This window comes from Diabrotica virgifera, chromosome 2, assembly GCF_917563875.1.
Source record: "Diabrotica virgifera virgifera chromosome 2, PGI_DIABVI_V3a".
NCBI lineage: Eukaryota > Metazoa > Arthropoda > Insecta > Coleoptera > Chrysomelidae > Diabrotica > Diabrotica virgifera.
This window is the reverse complement of record NC_065444.1, coordinates 186,296,960-186,317,708: the sequence shown is the minus strand read 5'-3', so window position 1 is coordinate 186,317,708 and position 20,749 is coordinate 186,296,960. Positions and strand designations below refer to the sequence as shown.

Here is a 20,749-nt window from a genome sequence, read left to right as displayed (position 1 = left end):
ATTGTAGGGAGCAATCATGGGCGCCCATGTTTATAACATGATCCTAACAAACTTATTAGGTGGTGTCCATTATGAATAATAATTCAAGGTGAAAATTTTAATTATGTATAAATTTTCTCAAGAAATTAAATGGTACATTCCATGTCAAATCACCCAGGCAAAAACTTTTAACTCTCCGAATTTTCTGAAACTTGGTGTATAGCTTCTGCGGGACGTAAAAATAAGATATTTAAGGTCAAAAAGTCTTCTTCTTCTTTATTTTTTCAAAATGTTATTTTATGCGATTTTACAGTGATTTGATGTTTATTTAAACAAATTTGCATTTTATGTCGTAAAGTATCAATGGAAAAAATAATATTTTAATAGAAGGGACTCAAAAATGTCATTATATGGCATTAATGGTATTATTAGATCTAACAACATCGACTTGTAGTCAACATATTCTATTAAAATCCAGGAGGAAAATAAACTTCCTGTAGCTGGCTGTATACCATAAATCACAAAAATACCAAGTTTCTTGTAAAAGGTATATATTAAAATACCCTAAATAAGGGTCACAATACAAAACGTTTTCGGATTAAGGAATCCATCATCAGTGTTTAAAAGCCAAAATTTGCATGCCTGAGCCACCAAAATGTATCGGGTAAAAACCCTTTAAATGTAAATAATAAGGATGTTTTACATATTTATATAAAATTCATTGGATGGTATAGATAAACCTGGATGTTACCCAGGGCAACACAGGACTCTCCCCACGTGGTTGGAACTTTTTTTGGAGAAAACCTCACATATTGGATTTCAGTGGCCAACTCTAGAGTTGGCCGTTGGTCATTTCAACTAGAGTTGGCCATTGAAATCCAATATGTGAGGTTTTCTCCAAAAAAAGTTCCAACCACGTGGGGAGAGTCCTGTGTTGCCCTGGGTAACATCCAGGTTTATCTATACCATCCAATGAATTTTATATAAATATGTAAAACATCCTTATTATTTACATTTAAAGGGTTTTTACCCGATACATTTTGGTGGCTCAGGCATGCAAATTTTGGCTTTTAAACACTGATGATGGATTCCTTAATCCGAAAACGTTTTGTATTGTGACCCTTATTTAGGGTATTTTAATATATACCTTTTACAAGAAACTTGGTATTTTTATATTCTATTAATATATAATATGTAAACCATATATTATGGGGTTGCCACTTTAAATAGTGTGCTAGTTTCAAACTACTCTTCATAATGCACTGAAGATGTTCTAATTAGAACGAAAACGTTTTGCAATCCATTTGGATGACTTTCTAGATATATTTAATTTAATAAACGATTTTATACCAGAATTCAATTTAAAGTTTTTACTTCTGTATGAATTTTTTAAACTATGGTATACAGCCAACTATTGGGATTTTCCCATTGATTTTAGTAGTATATTAGTTTGTTATGTACATATATTTAGAGTTAGAAATACAGAAAAAAATCCAACGATTAAAAAAATTGTTTGTTTTCAAAATAAATTATCTGACTAATTGGCTCAGCCAAGGCCATCAAATTCACACAAAAGAAAAACAATATGTACTTACTACTTCTGTAGGACTTTTTACTGTAGGTATTGGCAAATTAAATTTTTCTTTGCAAAATGTATCAAAATTACCAGTTAACTCTTCTTTTAAATCTCTTCGGCGATCTAAATATATTTTTAATTCAGACAGATATCTGAAAACTATTTCCTTTTGATGTATGTGGTCTTTCTCAGCATTCTCTTTTTTCTCTTTGCATTTGGCTTCTGCTTCCATAAAAATAGCTTCTGTGTTTTTATCGCTATCTGTTGATTTGAATTTCATTATCATTTTGGTCTGAAAATGAAGAATTAATTTAAATTTCATTTACAGCTTTGCAAGGAAAAATCACTTAAATACTAATACAAAAATACACCATGGACGAACCTAACATTGGCACTGATGGGCAGATCTGAAAAATTCATTGAGTGCGGAGACAATGAAGAAATTCCAAGAGCATGTCCTTGTCTATACGATCCACTTAAATACATCTTCATACCATCTTCAAAATACGGAAAATACGGAAAATACAAAATAATTAAAACCTTTGTTCCTTTGCCTGCTGATGTTTGCGCTTTTAATCGCTTTTGACTCTTTCTTCTGCTGCTGGCTACTCATCAGCAGATCATATTTAAATATACTAGTAATTTTAATTCAAAAATGTTACTCAAATATGTGGTGTTTTACATCAACTGTTGCTCAGCCAATTTTGGTAAATTTTATATTTAAAGCAATATACTTAATAAGTGTCGATAACGACTAAAGTAAACTGTAAACCCAAGCTTAATCCAGCCATTGGGCGACGCTAGGAATCTATTCCACTAATGCATCAAACAGTGTACCCACATAAACCGCTATCATTTTGAACTCTGCTCCAAGTAAGAGCGTGAAACAAAATAAATATAGACGGTTGCGTTTCGGTCTAGATGGATAAACTGTTAATGCATTAGTATTGGTGTAATAGATTCCTAGCATCGCCCAATAGCTTGATTAGACCTGGGTTTAGAGTTTACTTTAATAGTTATCGGCAATCACTTCATCTTTCCTCGTTAAAGGCATTGCAAGATAAAGTAATTGTACTATAACGTAAATTGAACCTAAAAGGGAAAAAAAGAAGCCCAGAAGTTGGGTATTAATGTGGATAACATAAAAATCAAAAGTTAATGTTTGTGTGTTCATCATCATCATCATCATCAACCCGTACGCGTCCACTGCTGGACATAGGTCTCCCTCAGCTCTTTCCATTCATCTCTATTTTGTGCGGCTTGCATCCAGTTACCGATAACATGTTTCAAATCATCGGCCCATCTGGTTAGTGGGCGTCCTCTGCTCCGTAGTGCTTCTTCTCGGGGCCTCCACTCGACAATACGTTTTGTCCATCGGTTGTCTGGCAATCTGGCTACGTGCCCTGCCCAATTCCACTTAAGCGACGCGATTTTTTCGACAGCGTCTGTTGTTTTTGTTCTACGGCGTATTTCTTCGTTTAGGATTCGGTCTCTCAGGGAGACACTCGTTTGTGTGTTACCTTAGGTTAATTACCCATATGTTAAGTTGTGTATTGGAATATAAGTGAAACGAAGAAATCCAGGTATAAATACGTTCACTATACAACCATCACTCAGGTGTTTTGAAAGACAAAACGGCGAGCTTTGGGACGTGTGTCCACAAATTGGTAAATGGAAAGTTAAAAGAAAAGCATACTAACTAAAAAAAAAGTACGAAGAACTAGAACTTTGGGACATGTGTCCACAGATCGCTAAGTGGAACAGGGAATACTGATGTCGAAAAGAAAGTAAAAAGAATATCATACTAACTAAAAGAAAATGTACAAAGAACTAGAACCAAATAAAAAGAAACAAAGGGCGCCAACTCGTCTTTTCTTCGAGTGCGAGTGGCAAGAAAAACTCGAGGATCCTATGTTAAGATTGGTTTAAGAAAGATAAAAAATATGACAAATATGTTTCACAGAAATTACACATTACAAATTGTTATCTACTAGCTGTATTTGTTACTAGCTATATCATGAGTATTTTGTTTATATGAGATTGAACCTCAATTCGATGTCTCAGAAGCCAATCGGTGTAAGTCAATAAGTGTGTAAAATGAGATACTAAGATGTTTCTGAAAGTATCTGCAGAAATATAAGTAGTTATTAAAAACAAATAAACCGTCTTTATTTATCATAATATACCTAGGTAATATATTGATAAATACAAACAAGGAAATTTTAATATTATACAGTCCGTCTAATATACTTACCGTTGCACGTCATTATCTACGTCAGAGATCTAAGTTGACATAGTTGTCAAAGTATAAAAAAATCCTGAATCAATTTTAAATCAAATAGATCACATGATTATTGCAAAAGTGGATTATACAACAAAACAAATCAATATTCAATGTAAATAAATAAAAACATTAGAAATAGACAACAAGAACTAAGTTATAATCTTACGTTAAAGTAAATAATAAATACAATAAATATAATAAAACAAATACTTACAGTAAAGAATAAAAACAAATCTTAAGTGTCAATACCGCAACTGTCAAATAAATGTTACCTACCAATGTATGCCAAAATATCACCTTCGTTCGATTACAGTTACAGTGTGTTCCGAACAAATGTGCTTCATACAAACGCTTTATAATCAATTTAGACAAAAAATAAATGAAACAAATTTATTGTGCATTTCTTTAAGTTAACATTAATAGAAATCTTTAAATATTATTTCTACGCGTGTATAATAAAATATGTCTAGTGGTTGTAATTCCAGTGTACTCAACAAAACGATTCTAAAAAAGAACACGCCTACCGCCTAAATATTTCGTGTTGGTATCATGTGAGGTCACGGGCTATGACGTGGATAACGTGCAACGGTAAGTACATTAGACGGAGTATATAATAATACACTTGAGTACAGGGTTCTTCACCCGTGCGTCATCATTTAAAGTATACGAAATAAGTCGGTTTATTAAAGGCAACAGCAAGTGACAGTAAGTAGCTACTGCTCCGATCACGGGTTAAAATTTGACGTTATCAAATAAATAAAATGTCAAATGTAAGTTTTCCTTTAAAATTTTGGTGCAGAATTACGGCTACATTTGAAGTAGCTTAATAAATATAAAGCTTAATAAAAATAAATTGAATACAATAATTAGTGATTAATAAATAAATAAACAATTTATAAAAAAATTCAATAACATATTTTCTTTTTTGTCATTTCATACACTTTGGCGGAAACTTAACACAACCTTATACCTATTCTTATTCCTTAACTGTCACTTAACAAACCTTCCTTAACAAAATAAAATACTTACCATAAAATTTCAAACTCCAATATAAAATTATTTGAGAAAAAAACTGTTTGTGTAATATAAAAAACTTCAAAATGCAAAAATTTGACAAAAAAACAGCAAAAAATTCAACATTTTGACAGCCACAAAAGTAAACAAACCAGAAACGTCACAACGTACTTAAAATCTGAAAACATTCATAATAAGCGTCTTTTTTGTATAGTATTTTTACTACAAAAACGTTATTACGTAGGTCAAAATTTTTGACGTAAGAGAACTGTCAAAACATTAGAATGTGACTTTTCATTATTGCTATGTTTATTATAAACACGGCAATAATGAAAAGTCACATTCTAATGTTTTGACAGTTCTCTTACGTCAAAAATTTTGACCTACGTAATAACGTTTTTGTAGTAAAAATACTATACCTATGTCTTTTCAATAGGGCTTTTCATTGATTGTCATTTGTTTCCAGCTTCTGTCATGTGTCACATAATATTAATATATCTACGTCATACGTCTTTGGTTTGTATCATTAATATATACCAATAACGTATGACGTACATATTAATATTATGTGACACATGACAGAAGCTCGAAACAAATGACTCTGAATGAAAAGCCCTATATACTGAGACTAGAGCGTTCATAAAAATAACATGTGTTTTTACTTAATAACAGGCGATAGCTGGTTTGTCTTGAGTTTCATGCGTGGAAGAGAATGATGCTAGATAAAAAGTATGTGTTTTATCTCGCCAGGTATTAATGACGCACAAGTAAAGAACCCTGGACTCAAGTGTATCTCATAAGTATTATAATTATATTATATTATATTATATTATATTATATTATATTATATTATATTATATTATATTATATTATATTATATTATATTATATTATATTATATTATATTATATTATATTATATTATATTATATTATATTATATTATATTATATTATATTATATTATATTATATTATAAGTATATACACCGTTTGACTTCTGAAGCATCAAATTATTGATATAATGAAAATTACATTTTTCGGTCCGGAATCGGTTTCCTCTCCGGAAATCATTCTCAAAACAGATTATTCTAAAAATTCTAGGAAAATTTCATAACCTGGATTTATTAGGTTATGTATGTATGTATCTTCAAAAATTGACATATTTTGCCTAGATCTTATAAGCCACAGCAAGTGTGTGGTTTAAGAAACTGTGTGTAGTGATATTATTACCCTAGGGGCCGGTTGTTCGAACGCTAATCAACATTGATCACTATCAAATATTTAATTACTGTCACAACTGTCAATGTCAACTTTGGTTGGGTTGCTGAAAACATAGTTAATTATAATTATGAGATTAGTTAGTCAATTAACATAACAAATATTAACATAATTGATTAACTAATTTCATAATTGTCATCAATAATAATTATGTCTTCGGCAACCCAACCAAAGTTGACATTGACAGTTGTGACAGTAATTAAGTATTTGATAGTGATCAATGTTGATTAGCGTTCGAACAATGATCATTATTAAATATTTAATTACTGTCACCAAAACTGTCAATGTCAACTTTGTTTGGGTTGCTGAAAACATAATTAATTACAATTATGAGATTTATTATTATTTATGTTAATAATTATTGTTATATTAATTGATTATAGTCTCAGAATTGTAATTAATTATGTTTTGACAACCCAAACAAAGTTGACATTGACAGTAATTAATTATTTGATAATGATCATTGTTGATTAGCGTTCGAACAACCGGGCCTTAGGGTATCAAATTTGATTGTTTTTGTGTGTTAATTTATGTTAATTTGTTTGTGTAATCTGTATCATAGATCAGATGTGACTGTGTAAATTAAGTTTTTCTTAATTTTTGTACGTAGATATGTGTTAAATATGTGTTGTATATGAGATTGTCGATGATTTGTTCTTCGACGTCCTTTACTTCGCTATTGTTAATATGTTCTTGTTGTTGACTTCTTCTCTTTATTGGCAACGAAAGTCTGCTGCATTCTGCTGCTTTTTTGACATTTTTCTGTTTCTTGCATGATTATTATTGATGTACCTATCTTTCCATTTTACTGTGTTTTGAATGTACGCTTGTAGTAACCTTCGTTTTATTTCTTGTAATACGTCGTCGCTTGTTATGAAGGAATCCATATAAATACCAGGTTATAAATAAAAATAAAAATATTATATAAATGGCAGTTAAAACAAAGAATATTAAGCAATTTCCTACCTCTATAATTTCCTGTTTTATAGCATCAATATTTACTTTTTGTTCATTTAACAATTTTAATGCTTCAATGTACTGTTCGTAAACACTATTAATATTTTTTTCGTTAATTTTATATTCTTCCATGAAATATGTGTACTTCGGTTCTTTTAAAAATGCATTCCATGCTTCGATTTGGTTTGGAATCATATCAGAAGTAACTAATGTATCTGAAATAATGCCGTCGGTAAAACTACTAACTGATCTTTGTTTGACTTCGGAGGTTCTTCTTTGAATTGAGGTGGTGAATTTTGATCTCCTTCGTTTGGTACTTTGAGATATGGAGCCAGAAGCTACAAGAACAATATATTCAAATAAAATTGCTTATTTGCATATTAAGTCCAGAGAAAACTAAAATAAATTAGGTATAGTCCGTACAACGGCCTCCTTTATTCAAATGGACTTACCCAAGTTTTTTTATGTATTTTGACACGTAGAAAACGAATTTTTTGGGTAACAGTTGATCCGGATGTCGATAAGATTGTTATAAACAAAGAACTTGAGGAATTACATAACAGCGATATCTCGCAAACGAAACATTTTTTGTATTTTTTGGGTCATTATAAGCAAAAATTGTTCTTACAAGTTTTTTCGTATAATGCATAGTTTTCGAGATAAACGCGGTTGAACTTGTTGAAAAAATCGAAAAATTGCAATTTTTGAACCCGAAAAACTTTTGATTAAAAAATAAAATAGCAATTCTGCTTACCGCATTTGAAAGTTCAAGTAAAATTATATCGTTTTTGATTATTTTCATTGTTAAAAATTTATTTTTTTTAATGTTAAACAAAACTATAAACACATAGTGCTTGAGTGATGTTTTTAATGATCTCCCATTTAAAATCGAACGAGTATGTAGAGTAGGTACAAGTGCAAGCGAGGCTATTTCTTTCTAGGTAGAATGCATTAAAACGCATGTATTAGGCACGGGATACACTATGTGTTTTTAGCTTTGTTTAACAATAAAAAAATAAATTTTTAGCAATGAAAATAATCAAAACCGATAGAATTTGACTTGAGCTTTCAAATGCGGTAAGCAGAATTGCTATTTTATGTTTTAATCAAAAGTTATTCGGGTTCAAAAATTGCAATTTTTCGATTTTTTGAAAGTTCAACCGCGTTTATTTCAAAAACTATGCATCATACGAAAAAACTTGTAAGAACATTTTTTGCTCAGAATGATCCAAAAAATACAAAAAAAAATGTTTTGATTTTCGAGAAATCGCTGTTATGTAATTCCTCAAGTTCTTTGTTTATAACAATCCAATCGACATCCGGATTAACTGTTACCCAAAAAATTCGTGTTCTACGGGTCAAAATACATGAAAAAAACTTGGATAAGTCCATCTGAATAAAGGAGGCCGTTGTACCCTCTGGCGACAGGACTAGTAACCAATATCAGGTTATAAAATGAGATCAAATTGGGAACAGCAATTCTATGTCTGATAAAATAGAATTACCAAGACATACTTTATATTTAGTAAGTAAACACTTTATATGAGATGGACAGAATACTTCGAAGAAAACCTGAATGCAAACAATGGGAATGATAAAAATGAGATAATATATGTATTAAGTAGGTATAGTATAAGAATTAATTCATAAATATATTTTTTTATATTCGGTACTGTTTATTTTGGCGGATACTGTACAATTGGTGATCATAAAAATAGATTCAGACCAAATAGAGCAACTACAAAAATATATTCATACTAAGAACGCTACAAGAAAAAGCTTATGAATACGACTTAGGAACTATATAACATGTAATATATATATAGGTAAACTTTAAACAAGTGTTTGATGGTGTGAAAAGAGACAAAAGGCTGGAAGACTTTCGTAATCTATGTATACCTAAAAATATATCAGTCTCATAAAAATGGCGTTGCTGGATTCAAACGCCGCATGTAGAGTAGATGAAGAACTGACTCCCCTATTTGATATAAATGTGGGAGTGAGAAAGGCAGGCGCACTATCAACTTAGTTTTTAAGGCAGTTATCAGAAAAGCCAATGTTACCGGCCATATAAATACCAAAACAGTACAAATTACCGCATATGAAGACGATATAGCTATTATTAGAAGAAGCAAGCAACGACAAATGAAAGCGTTCAAGGAAAATGATACTGAAGCACAGAAAGAATAGTATCGCTATAGACAACTACACCATTGAATGTGTAGATGCCTTCATATATGTGGGCACAAAAATCAATCAGAATAATTCCGTAAGTAACGAAATGAATGCACGTATTTCCATTAGGAATCGTACATACTATGCAAATAAAAGATTGATGCCATGGAAATTATTGGACAAAAGAACCAAAATAACTATCTACAGAACATTGATTAGTCCATTAGTAACCTATGGTTGTGAAACCTGGGTAATGACAAAAAGAGATGAAGCCCAACTCAGGACATTCGAGAGAAAGATACTGAGAAAAGTATACGATCCGGTGCAAGAGGAAGACGATACATGAAGGATCAGAAGAAACGATGAGTTTAGTGAATTGAATGTATGATATTGATATTGAGGTATGATATTATAAGATTTGTGAAAAGTCAAAGACTGTCATGGCTTAGACATGTCCAGAGACAAGAAGATGCAAAAACAGCAAAAAAATATTACAATGGAAGCCGACAGGAAGACGAAAAAAGCAAGGCCCAGAACGAGATGGTTGGATGACGTGGAAAACGACCTGGAAATCATGAATATAAGAAAATAGAGGAAAAAAGCACAAACGAAAACTAAATGGAACAACATAGCCAGTTAGGCAAAGACTCATCCAGCGGTATGCTGCCAAAAGAAGAAGAAGTAAATCACTACCGTTGGTTTTGTGTAATGGGCTTGATTTTTGTTTTTCCGAATTAGATAGGTATAGTATTTTTACTACAAAAGCGATATTACGTAGGTCAAAATTCTTGACGTAAGAGAACTGTCAAAACATTAGATTGTGACTTTTCTTATAATGTTTATTATAAACATGGCAATAATAAAAAGTCACATTCTAATGTTTTGACAGTTCTCTTACGTCAAAAATTTTGACCTACGTAGGGTAAAGGCGGGTAATAGCGGACACTTAAGGTATTTTACTTATAAAAATATCAATTATTACTTCATAGTATTTAAAACATGTGCAAATTAAATGATGAAGACTACTTATTGATACTTTATTTAAAAAACAGCATAAACAACGATAAAACTAATGTAATAAACATTTTAAAAAATACAGTTGTGTCCGGTTTTAGCCATGCTTGTCGGGTAATGGCGTCAGAGGGCCGCTATTAGCCGTATCCCAATTTTATTGGCAAAAGTCACACACAAATATTTTTTTTTGCATCAGTAGGTACATGCTTTATGAGCTCAAAGTGCACATAATGTACATCTCATCCATACCTCGTTGTTTTTTCCAAATTCTCCTCAGACTAAGCAAATATCTTCATTAATATCTTTGTCTTCTTCACTGTCCCAAAAAAATTTTCCTGGTCAGTTTCGTCCATATAGTTCACTTTACCTTTATTTCTCTTAGATTTTTCTTGCTTCTCGGATTGCTTTTCTTCTACAATTCTTCTTTTCGCAATAATTCGTTTTTAAGAGTCAACTTTTTTTAGACATTTTTCTTCTAGTTCTGCTTTAAATGGTGTTGAAGTAAAAATTTTAGAGTGTTGTTTTTTGCTGTTTCGAGTCTTCTATTTTGTTTCCGATGTACAAGGCAATGCTAATATTTCTGCAAAACTGGTTCCTACAGCATCGTTTTCTGCTGACGCAGTGACGTTTTGTTCTCATTGTTAGTTGAAGTCGAAGAAATGGGAGATTTCTCAGTTGTTGAACGGCATTTGACTTCAGTTGATGATTTTTCAGAAGTTGTTTCATTCTTCTTTTGAACACGTGTAATATTTAAATTATTTTCGGTCTCTTCACTTGGTCTGCTATCATTCAGAGTCGCTGCAGGTAAGAAAAGGGGTCAGTCCGCAATTACCCGCTTGTCCGCCATTAACCAAAATCATGTGTCCGGTATTAGCCGAAATGCATGTTCAAAAATATTAGGTTGTAACGGCGGCGGCGACCTCATAAGGAATTAATGAAAATAATTATGTTCAAATGCTCACTAAAGAATCACATTCAAATAACTGCACTGGAGAGACAAATATTGCAATACTTAAAAATATTTACCTACCTTTAAAAAACACAGTTTGTTGTAATGCACACTCAAGAAATCACTTTTCGTTTGAGAAATTTACAAGCGTAGCACTACTCAATTCAAAACTTGTCAGACGACTGACCATGTGTATTGCTACACTTAGCGCGGCAAAGTAAATATTAGAGAGTTAGTCTGGCCAAAATATAATGTGTCCGGATTTAGCCGCGTGTCTGCCATTACCCGACTTTACCCTAATATCGCTTTTGTAGTAAAAATACTATAGGTAGTCATTTGATCTATAGACCAGTAAGGATCTGCGAAAAAACGTCTATTTTTGGATGTGAGAGGTGGCATTCGGATTTTTGCAGATAAAGTTAGGTGACACCTTCAGTAATAATAATTGACTTATGCTCCTTCTCAAATATGCCCGTTACATTAATAAAAAAATTAAAATATTTAAAAACTTCGAAAACCATCGATTTTTTTCTGCTTTCTTTGCTTATAACTTTAAAACGATTCGTTTTGGAACAAAGTCGTACAGAAATAAAATAAAGATAATTGAATTTTGTATGATATACGACTGGTAAAAAATGTCTTAAGGTATTACCTTTTCTGCAATATAGCAATAAATACAAAATAAGGGGGCAAAATAAGTCTGTTGTTATTCAATATTTTTTAACCACTTTGGTGGCACTTAGAACCTTAGTAATTAGCTTAAGAAATTTTTTGTAACATACTTAAATCGTGAACCAAATTTCATTAAAATCGACCTAATAAATTTTGCATAATAAATTTGCAATCTTAATGTTTTTAAATAAGTTCAAATTTTTTAAAATCTTTCTGAACAAAAAGTAGACCATTTAGAAGTTGGCTAATTTTTTACATATAAAGAGGTACTCTACCTATCTAATACACTTTACAGAATTAAAATCTGATTATTTAAGGGGCCCCAGCAATGTTTTAAATTTATAAACAATTTTTTGGCTTATAAACAAATAGCTTTTTTTAATAATAAAAAAATTAATTTTTAGCAAAGCAAATAATTAAAACCGGTATAATTTGACTTAAACTTTCAATCAAAAAATTTCACCAGAATTGCTATTTTATTTTTTAATCAAACGTTATTCGCGTTCAAAAATTGCAATTTTTCGATTTTTTGAAAGTTCCACCGCGTTTATCTCGAAAACTATGCATCCTACGAAAAAACTTGTAAGAACATTTTTTGCTTAGAATTACCCAAGAAATACAAAAAAATGTTTTATTTTACGAAAAATCGATTTTATGTAATTCCATAAGTTCTTTTTTATAACAATTTTATCGACATCCGGATCAACTGTTACCCAAACAATTCGTGTTCTACGGGTCAAAATACACTAAGCGCCAAAATTAACGCACCACCTTAGAAATGGGACATTTTTAATGTCTGATATTTCCTAAACCTGTTGTCCGATTTTAGTGATTTTTTAAATTTTTATAGCTTTATTCTTCAGGAATATCGATGTAATAATATTGTTGCTAAACAGATAAGTGTCATTGTATACCGGGTGTATCAATGATAGCTTAGAAAATAGAAAATATTCTAGCTTATATAAAATATTGAAATTAAAACTTAACTGTAACCTTAAGCTATCTTAACATTTTGCTTTTTAATTCATTCGATTATGATGGATAATAAAAAAGTTAGGTACTTTAACAACTAGCAACGTTTTCATGAATACAGTGTGTTTCTAAATAAGTGCGACAAACTTTAAGGGGTAATTTTACATGAAAAAATAATGACCGTTTACTTCATAAACATGTGTCCGCAAATGCTTCGTTTCCGAGATACGGGATGTTCATTTTTTTCTTATAAACTGACGATTTATTTACTGCTCTAAAACCGTTTGAGATATGCAAATGAAATTTAGTGGGTTTTAAGAGGTAGTTATAGCGCATTTTTTGACGTACAACTAAGAATTTTATATTCACCATTGGCGTGCATACGGGTCATATTACCCGTATGCACGCCAATGGTGAATATAAAATTCTTAATTGTATGCCAAAAAATGACCAATAACTACCTCTTAAAACCTACCAAATTTCATTTGCATATCTCAACCGGTTTTAGAGCAATAAATAAATCGTCAGTTTGTACGAAAAAATTCAACATCCCGTATCTCGGAAACGAAGCATTTGCGGACATATGTTTATAAAGCAAACGGTCATTATTTTTCATGGAGAATTACCCCTTAAAGTTTGTCGCACTTATTTAGAAACACCCTGTTTTGATGAAAAACGTTGCTAGTTGTTAAAGTACCTAACTTTTTTATTATCCAACATAAGGGAATGAATCAAAAAGCAAAATGTTAAGATAGCTTAAGGTTACAGTTGAGTTCTAATTTCAATATTTTATATACGCTAGAATATTCCACAGGGTGTTCCAAACTTTGAGGAAAAACACACTATCATTGTTACACCCGGTATACAATGACACGTATCTGTCTAAAATCGGACAACAGGTGTAGGAAATATAAGACATTAAAAATGTCCCATTTTTAAGGTGGTGCGTTAATTTTGGCGCTTAGTGTACATAAAAAAACTTGGGTAAGTCCATCTAAATAAAGGAGCCCGTAGCACCCCCTCCTGGCCAAAGCACTAATTTGTTTATAAGCCAAAAAATTGTTTATAACTTTAAAACATTGCTGAGGCTGCTTAAATAATTCGATTTCAATTCTGTAAAGTGCATTAGATAGGTGGAGTACTTCTTTATATGAAAAAAAAAATTGACAAATCTTTGTATGTTCTAGTTTTTGTTGTGCAAGATTTTAAAAAATTTTATTTTTTTTTTTTAAGTTTAGATTGCAAAATTATTATGCAAAATCTAGTAAGTCAATTTTAATGAAATTTAGTGTACGGTTTTAGCACATTACAAAAATTTTCTAAGCGAATTAGGAAGGTTCCAAGTGTAACCTAAGTGATGGAAAATCATTGAATAAAGACAGGCTTGTTTTGCCCCCTTATTTTATATTTATTGCTATTTTGAAGCAAGGGTGATAAATTAAGACATTTTTAACCAATCGCATCTGATAGGAAATTTAAGTATCTTTGTTTTATTCCTATAGGACTTTGTTCTAAAATGAATAGTTTTTAAGTTATAAGCAAAAAAGTAGAAAAAAAAACGAAATTTTTTGAAATTTTTAAATATTTTATTTTTTTTATTAATGTTCTGGGCATATTTGAGAAGGAGCATAAATCAATTATTATTAACGAAGTTATCACCTAACTTTATCCGCAAAAATCTGAATGCCACCTCTCACATCCACCTAAAAACAGATCCTTACTGGTCTACTAGTATATTAGAATTTTAATTTTAAATTTTATCTCGAAGAATTAGATGTCCACAACTACCCTAAATAATTTACCTCTATACCAATAACAACAGAAGTAAAGTACCTGGGCCTTTTCATCTAGATGAAAAACTTACTTGGACATCACATATTGTAGCCAAATGACGACACCTCGATCTAAAAGTTAAAGATATGAGCTGTGTAATCGACAGAAGATCGTCACTTTCATTAGAAAAGTAAACTGACCATCTATAAAACAATACTCAAACCAGTGTGGGTGGATATACGGAATCGAGCTGCAGGGCAGTACCAAACCATCCAACATCAAGATACTACAGACATTCCAGTCAAAGACTATTTGTATGTTAGCTAAAGCTCCATGGTACGTGTAAAACCAAATCCTTCTTGCAGACCTCAACATTCCTTTCATCAATGATGTGATCGCTGACTACTCCAGAAGACACATGAATCGCAGAACAAACCATCCAAACCATCTTATAGACGAATTATTCAACCCTTCACTGATTGACAGACGCCTAAAAGACTTTGGCCACAAGACCTAACTGCTAGGAGAATTCCAGAGAGTCGTCAATGGACGACACCTGGCAGCTGCCACAAGCCAAATACTTATATCATATTTACTTATTACTTTATTGTAGTAGATTGTAAATTAGCAATGAATAAATAAATAAAAAAATATATTGATAACTACAGTTTCATAAAATCCACAAGGAAAAGAATTAGTAAATTATACAACAAGTGAGAAAACATACATATTTCTCACGAGCGCAGAAGTTTGTTGGCACGAGCCGAGGCACGAGGGGAGGGCCGCAAATCAGGCGAGGGAGAAATATGTGATTTTCTCATGTGTTCTACACTGTACTTTTTCTATGGATGCGGTTTTGTGAAGAGTTCAAACTTCAAAATTAAATAATTTAAGTGCTTTTAGGTATATTATATGCATAAATTGAAATCAAATACATTTACCTGTAGGTATTTAATATTCTTAAAATTTATATAGCTTATTTTTAAAAATTCTAATTAACAGTTATTTTTGAACAGTTTTGAAAGGTAGTTCCTGATAAGTTTTGCTTAAACACATTTGTTTGACAACATTAATTGTGTTTGTATTGTGCATGTTACCATGGAAACGGCGATCGTAGTATGGAAGACCGTAGGAAAACCCGTGAGAAAAAATAGTTCTCACTGCAATGGCCGACTTTTCTCACTGCATGAGGAATTGTTCGTTTTGAATATATGTAAGTAGTGAGAGAAGTTGCATATTATATAGCATCCATAGAAAAATAATTTTTCCACCTACCTCTACCGAAAGTATACTTTTCCGGACCTGATTGTAGGGAGTAAAGTTGTACTTTTCCTCCCTAGGGAGGAAAATATTTCTCCTCCCTAGGGAGGAAAAGTAAAAGTGACGTCATGGTATTTCATTCATGAAATATAACTTATTGACGCCGTGTACAATATCTATTTTCTATTACGTAAGTATGTATACATTTTAATGTTTATTTAAAAACACTCTGTATTTTGCAGAATGGTAAAAAACAGTCAATTGTTATTCTGATTTAACAATGTTTACATTAATAATTTGACTTATATTTGACAGTTGACAGTTATATTGTACCTACTTGTTAGTTGTAGTTCTAATAAATTTTGTTGGTTAGTTACAACAATAAATTAAGTAAAAATGAAAAAATGACTTGTTATTTGAGGAAGGTGGAAAAACCATATGTATAACATGGGAGTAAAGGGCCTTTTCCTCCCTTGAATGATTAAACTTCATTCTCGGGAGGAAAAGTAGCACTTTCCTCCCTTGTTATACAAACAGCTATTTCCTGTGTAGCTGGCTGTATACCATCAATTACAAAAATTTAATAAAAAATCCTTTGTAAAAGGTATAATTTTTTTATTAAAATCCCTTTAAGGGCTACAACACAGAACGTTTTCGATTTTTTACAAAATCATCATCAGTGTTAAAAAACCTAAAAGTAACTATAACCGTATTAATGAATGCAAAGTTAATATACGAAATTTTGACTAAGGTTAAAGCAAGTTGGTTTTATTTACAAGTTAAATGCTAGCTGAGCCACCAAAGAAATACCAGGGATAGAACCCTTTAAATGGAATATGATTATGTTATAATAATATAACATAATTCTATACTTGTTTATATACATGTTTTACAACATGCTTATATACCATTTAAAGGGTTCGCTCCTTGGTATTTCTTTGGTAGCTCAGCTAGTATTTAACCCGTAAGTATAATCAACTTGCTTTAACCTTAATCAAAATTTCAAATATTAACTTTGCATTCATTAAACGGTTATACTTACTTTTGTGATGTAGCCCTTAAAGGTATTTTAATAAAAAAAGATTAACCTTTTACAAAGGAGTTTCAAAAGATTGTAAAGACTAATATTTTATGTCGGAAGGGGACAATCCCTTCTCTGGGAAAAATCCATCACATGAAAAGGGATATAGATAGATAAGTAACATAATATAAATACGCAAAGGAAAACTTACATATATCATGACTGTTTATTGTTTTTAATGTTGGGGACTTAACTCTTGAATCAAAAAATGATTGTACTGAAATTTGCTTATCTGCTTTTTCCACCACAATTGCCAATTTTTCATCCACGGAAGCATCTTTAGACTTTTTAATTCGTCTCTTTTCTTTGGACCCCTATGAAATTATTCATATATTATAATTATTTCCGGATAAGAAATTTATCGAATGTTAAATACAGTTTTATTAAAGAGTGAAAGAAATAACGTCAAGAATTAACAAAGCACAAACAAAATGAATATGCTTAATGAAAAATTTGAAAGTTAAATAAAAATTTAAAAATTATCATCATCATCAATGGCATTACAACTTTTTGTGAGTCTTTGCCGCGTTTAAAATTTGGTTTTAAAGTATTTTTTTTTATTTTAAAAAAATTCTTTTTTTTTTAATGAACAATTCCTTATTTTAATAACTTAAGAATTATTAGTGATACCAAAAATCTCAGGAAGTAGAAAAATGTATCTAGGTTTTGCTTTTATGAATATTTTGGATTTTTTGTTTTCCTGTAATGACGCGTCCTCACTCGTAAATTTTTCGTGCGTATTCAACTAATATTGTTCGTTGAAAGAATTTGCGTTGCAAATTTTTACCAGTGAGGACGCGGTGCTTGACCAGCGAAAATGTAAAACATACCGAAAACCGATGGATCGTGTGCGTTGTGTGAGTCGAAAATTCTTGCGTCCGATTTATGCGACGAATAAGTCCACATTAGCACAATTTACCTCGAGCACGCAAATATTTGCGACGAACAGCTGGTTCGACGCAAATTTTTACCAGTGAGACGCGGCATAAGACAAAAATTGGATAAGATATGGCTGTTCAAAATTTGCATACACTCGTGCAGTGTCGGATTAACCATTAGGCAAAGTAGGCAGTTGCCTAGAGGCCTCGGCCCCAAAGGTGGCCTCGAGGGGGACCAAAACGAAAAAATATTGAAAAATTCAAATATTGCACAAAACCATAAAAGTTATGGTGGACGTAAAAAGCTACATTACAATGTATACTTTTGTTCACATAGAAAGTATATGCTGTGAGAATACATCTCTAATGAATGCCATTTGGTAGAAGGACCAGTACTACAGATGGAAACAAGAAAACAAGATTCGAAAGTGAGCAAAAAACACAAGAAAAATCAGGAGAAAGAAAAGATCCTTAATCAAAATCCAAAACAGAAGCAAAACTTATTTAAACTCAGTTCCACACGGAAACCCACAGCTAGTCAAGCTAAGCTGCAACCAATGAAAATGCACGTGATGGAATAGAAATAACTGAGGGAAACATAGCTTTCCTAACTGACGAAGATGAAAAACATGTAACGACAGTTCTATTCCAGTTCAAGAAGTTAAAGAACCAGAAACAGAAACTAAGTTAAAAATTGAAGTTAAAGATAAATTGGATCCTAAATTCGGAAAACGGCATAGGATTACGGAATACAGTAACTAAAGAAGTAAGGAGATTTTGGATTGGGAAAGGTCTTCAGAAAAAAGACCTTGATGGAAGTGTTTCCATCAAAAGAAATTTTGAAGGCATTACAAGATTTTTATACAATCTATGGTTTTTCGAATACAAATAAGTAAGTGGAACAAAAATTAAAAGAGATTGGCTGACGTATTTTCCCTCAAATGGAATATCGTATGTTGGGTTTGTTCAGTCTGAGTACAACTTTTTTTCATCCTCTACCTACGCACCGTTGGGAAGTTATGATCAAATGCTTAAATGAAACTCCACTAAGCCATCTCATTCGCCACGATCTAGTCCTTATAAGAACAAGCAGCACATGCCATAAGACCTTTGCCTAAAGGTTAAAACACTTTCAAATCTACTCTTCATACTTTTGCTGAAGACCCTAATCAGCAAGCTAAAACAGTTCATGAGGCTAAAGTATTTGTTGAAAGAAATGTCAAAAAAAGAAACATTCATAATGAATGAGTATTGGGTAATAACAATTTTAGAACGCATCAACGCTGTCAGTAAATCATTGCAGAGAGAAGAGATTGAACTTCAAACTGCGGTTCAGCTTCTAAATTCACTTTTGCAGTTCTTAAAATTCCAAAAAGATAATTTTGCTTATTACGAGCAGAGGGCCTGTGACCTACAATACTCTGAATATTCTCTGCTATACTTTAATTACTGAGCTGAGTCGTCGATTGATAGTGTACGATTCAATGAACTCAGTATTTGGTCTTTTATGTTTTTCCAAAATTGAGTGATAGTAAAGAAGTGTGCTTCAAAACTACATGAAAACTATCCTGATGATATTGAATCTGAACTTGAAAATGAACTAGAAGAGTTCAAATATTTTATAGCCCAGCTTCAAACTTGCAGGGAATAGTATATTACTTTATGAGGCGGAGAAGCATGACTTTTCTTGACGCGCCCGATATTACGCGCAGAACGAAGTGAGGCGCGTAATAGAGGGCAAGTCAAGAAAAGTCGCTTCTTTGCCGAATAAAGTATACTATTTTTTCTTCAAACGTAGCAATTTTCAACCATAAATAGTACAATTCATACGCTATTTTTACTCGAAATTAACTGTGACAACTATCAAAGTCGTCTAGATGTTAGAAATTAAAATAATTAAGTCATGATTCGCCAACATCGGGAATGATTGCTGAAAGTTGTGCTCGACCATCAGTATCATCAACAATTACCAATGCGTATCAAGAGTCGGGAACATTTTTGCACGGTTTCAATTTTGAAAATGCCTCATTAACTAATTGTACTTTTAATATTACTATAAGTAAAAATGATGTTTAATTGTTGTTAATGACATTTGTATTGTTGCTTTGTGACATGTTTCATATTGTTGCCATGACAACATTTTTCCCTCCGCCGTAAAGAAATGGGAAAAAAAACTGCTGCCGGCGGAGACATCAAACTTTGACAGGATCAAGTTAGATAAGTAATGTCATCATTATTTGACGTTTGAAGAAAAAATAATTTATTCCTGCTTCACAGCCATTTTGGGTTATTTCGCAACGGGCAAACGGATATTTTCAAAAATAAAAATTATTAACTACGGAGAAACCTAGGTTTTTTAAGGGGCCTCATAGCTTGGGTTGCCTAGGGGCCTCAGGATTCTTAATCCGTCACTGCACTCGTGATTAATGAGTCTTTCAATCCCTTTTAACTACATACACCCTTTTTAAAAATAAACACTTTGAACCGATGAAACTTACAGATCATATAAACAATACAGAAGTAAACTAATTGGCGAAGCAGCAACGATTAATTTCATTTGGGATGCTAATTATGGGATGATTTTCACGATTTTTATTATCAAAAAAAAACAGGGACTACGATTATTTTGAGCGTAAGTCACTTTTTAATGTTAAAAGCTTTAAAAAAACAAAAATAAAGCTTTTTAAACACTTTAAAAAGTTGTCAAGAGTTTTTCCCGAAAAGTGCTTGTTTTTTTGGTTATTTCACGTTCAAATATTCGATTTGGAATTTTACCAGTAAGAACCTACTTTCATTAGCTACAACTTTGCTTCTGCTGGGTCTACAGACTTTTAGTCTGTATATAGTTATAGACTGGATCTAATATAGATATATTATACACCATTTTTT

General features: G+C 31.7%; 2 protein-coding genes across 3 annotated transcripts in view; one reads left to right on the top strand and one right to left on the bottom strand.

The window, feature by feature from the left end:
• The window catches only part of LOC126880316 (zinc finger protein 234-like), a 276,883-nt gene that overhangs the window by 79,258 nt on the left and 176,876 nt on the right, over positions 1–20,749 (top strand). The gene's annotated exons all lie outside the window — the stretch shown is intronic.
• The window catches only part of LOC114344107 (uncharacterized), a 125,481-nt gene that overhangs the window by 3,700 nt on the left and 101,032 nt on the right, over positions 1–20,749 (bottom strand). Inside the window, exons 8-10 of one of the 2 annotated variants that reach the window (XM_050644115.1) lie at positions 17,134–17,296; positions 7,096–7,424; positions 1,575–1,847 (exon numbers count right to left, since the gene is read on the bottom strand). In XM_050644115.1, the coding sequence (XP_050500072.1) occupies positions 1,575–1,847; positions 7,096–7,424; positions 17,134–17,296 (765 nt within the window). The remainder of the gene's footprint in view (positions 1–1,574; positions 1,848–7,095; positions 7,425–17,133; positions 17,297–20,749) is intronic. The other variant, XM_050644116.1, reaches the window with a different exon arrangement.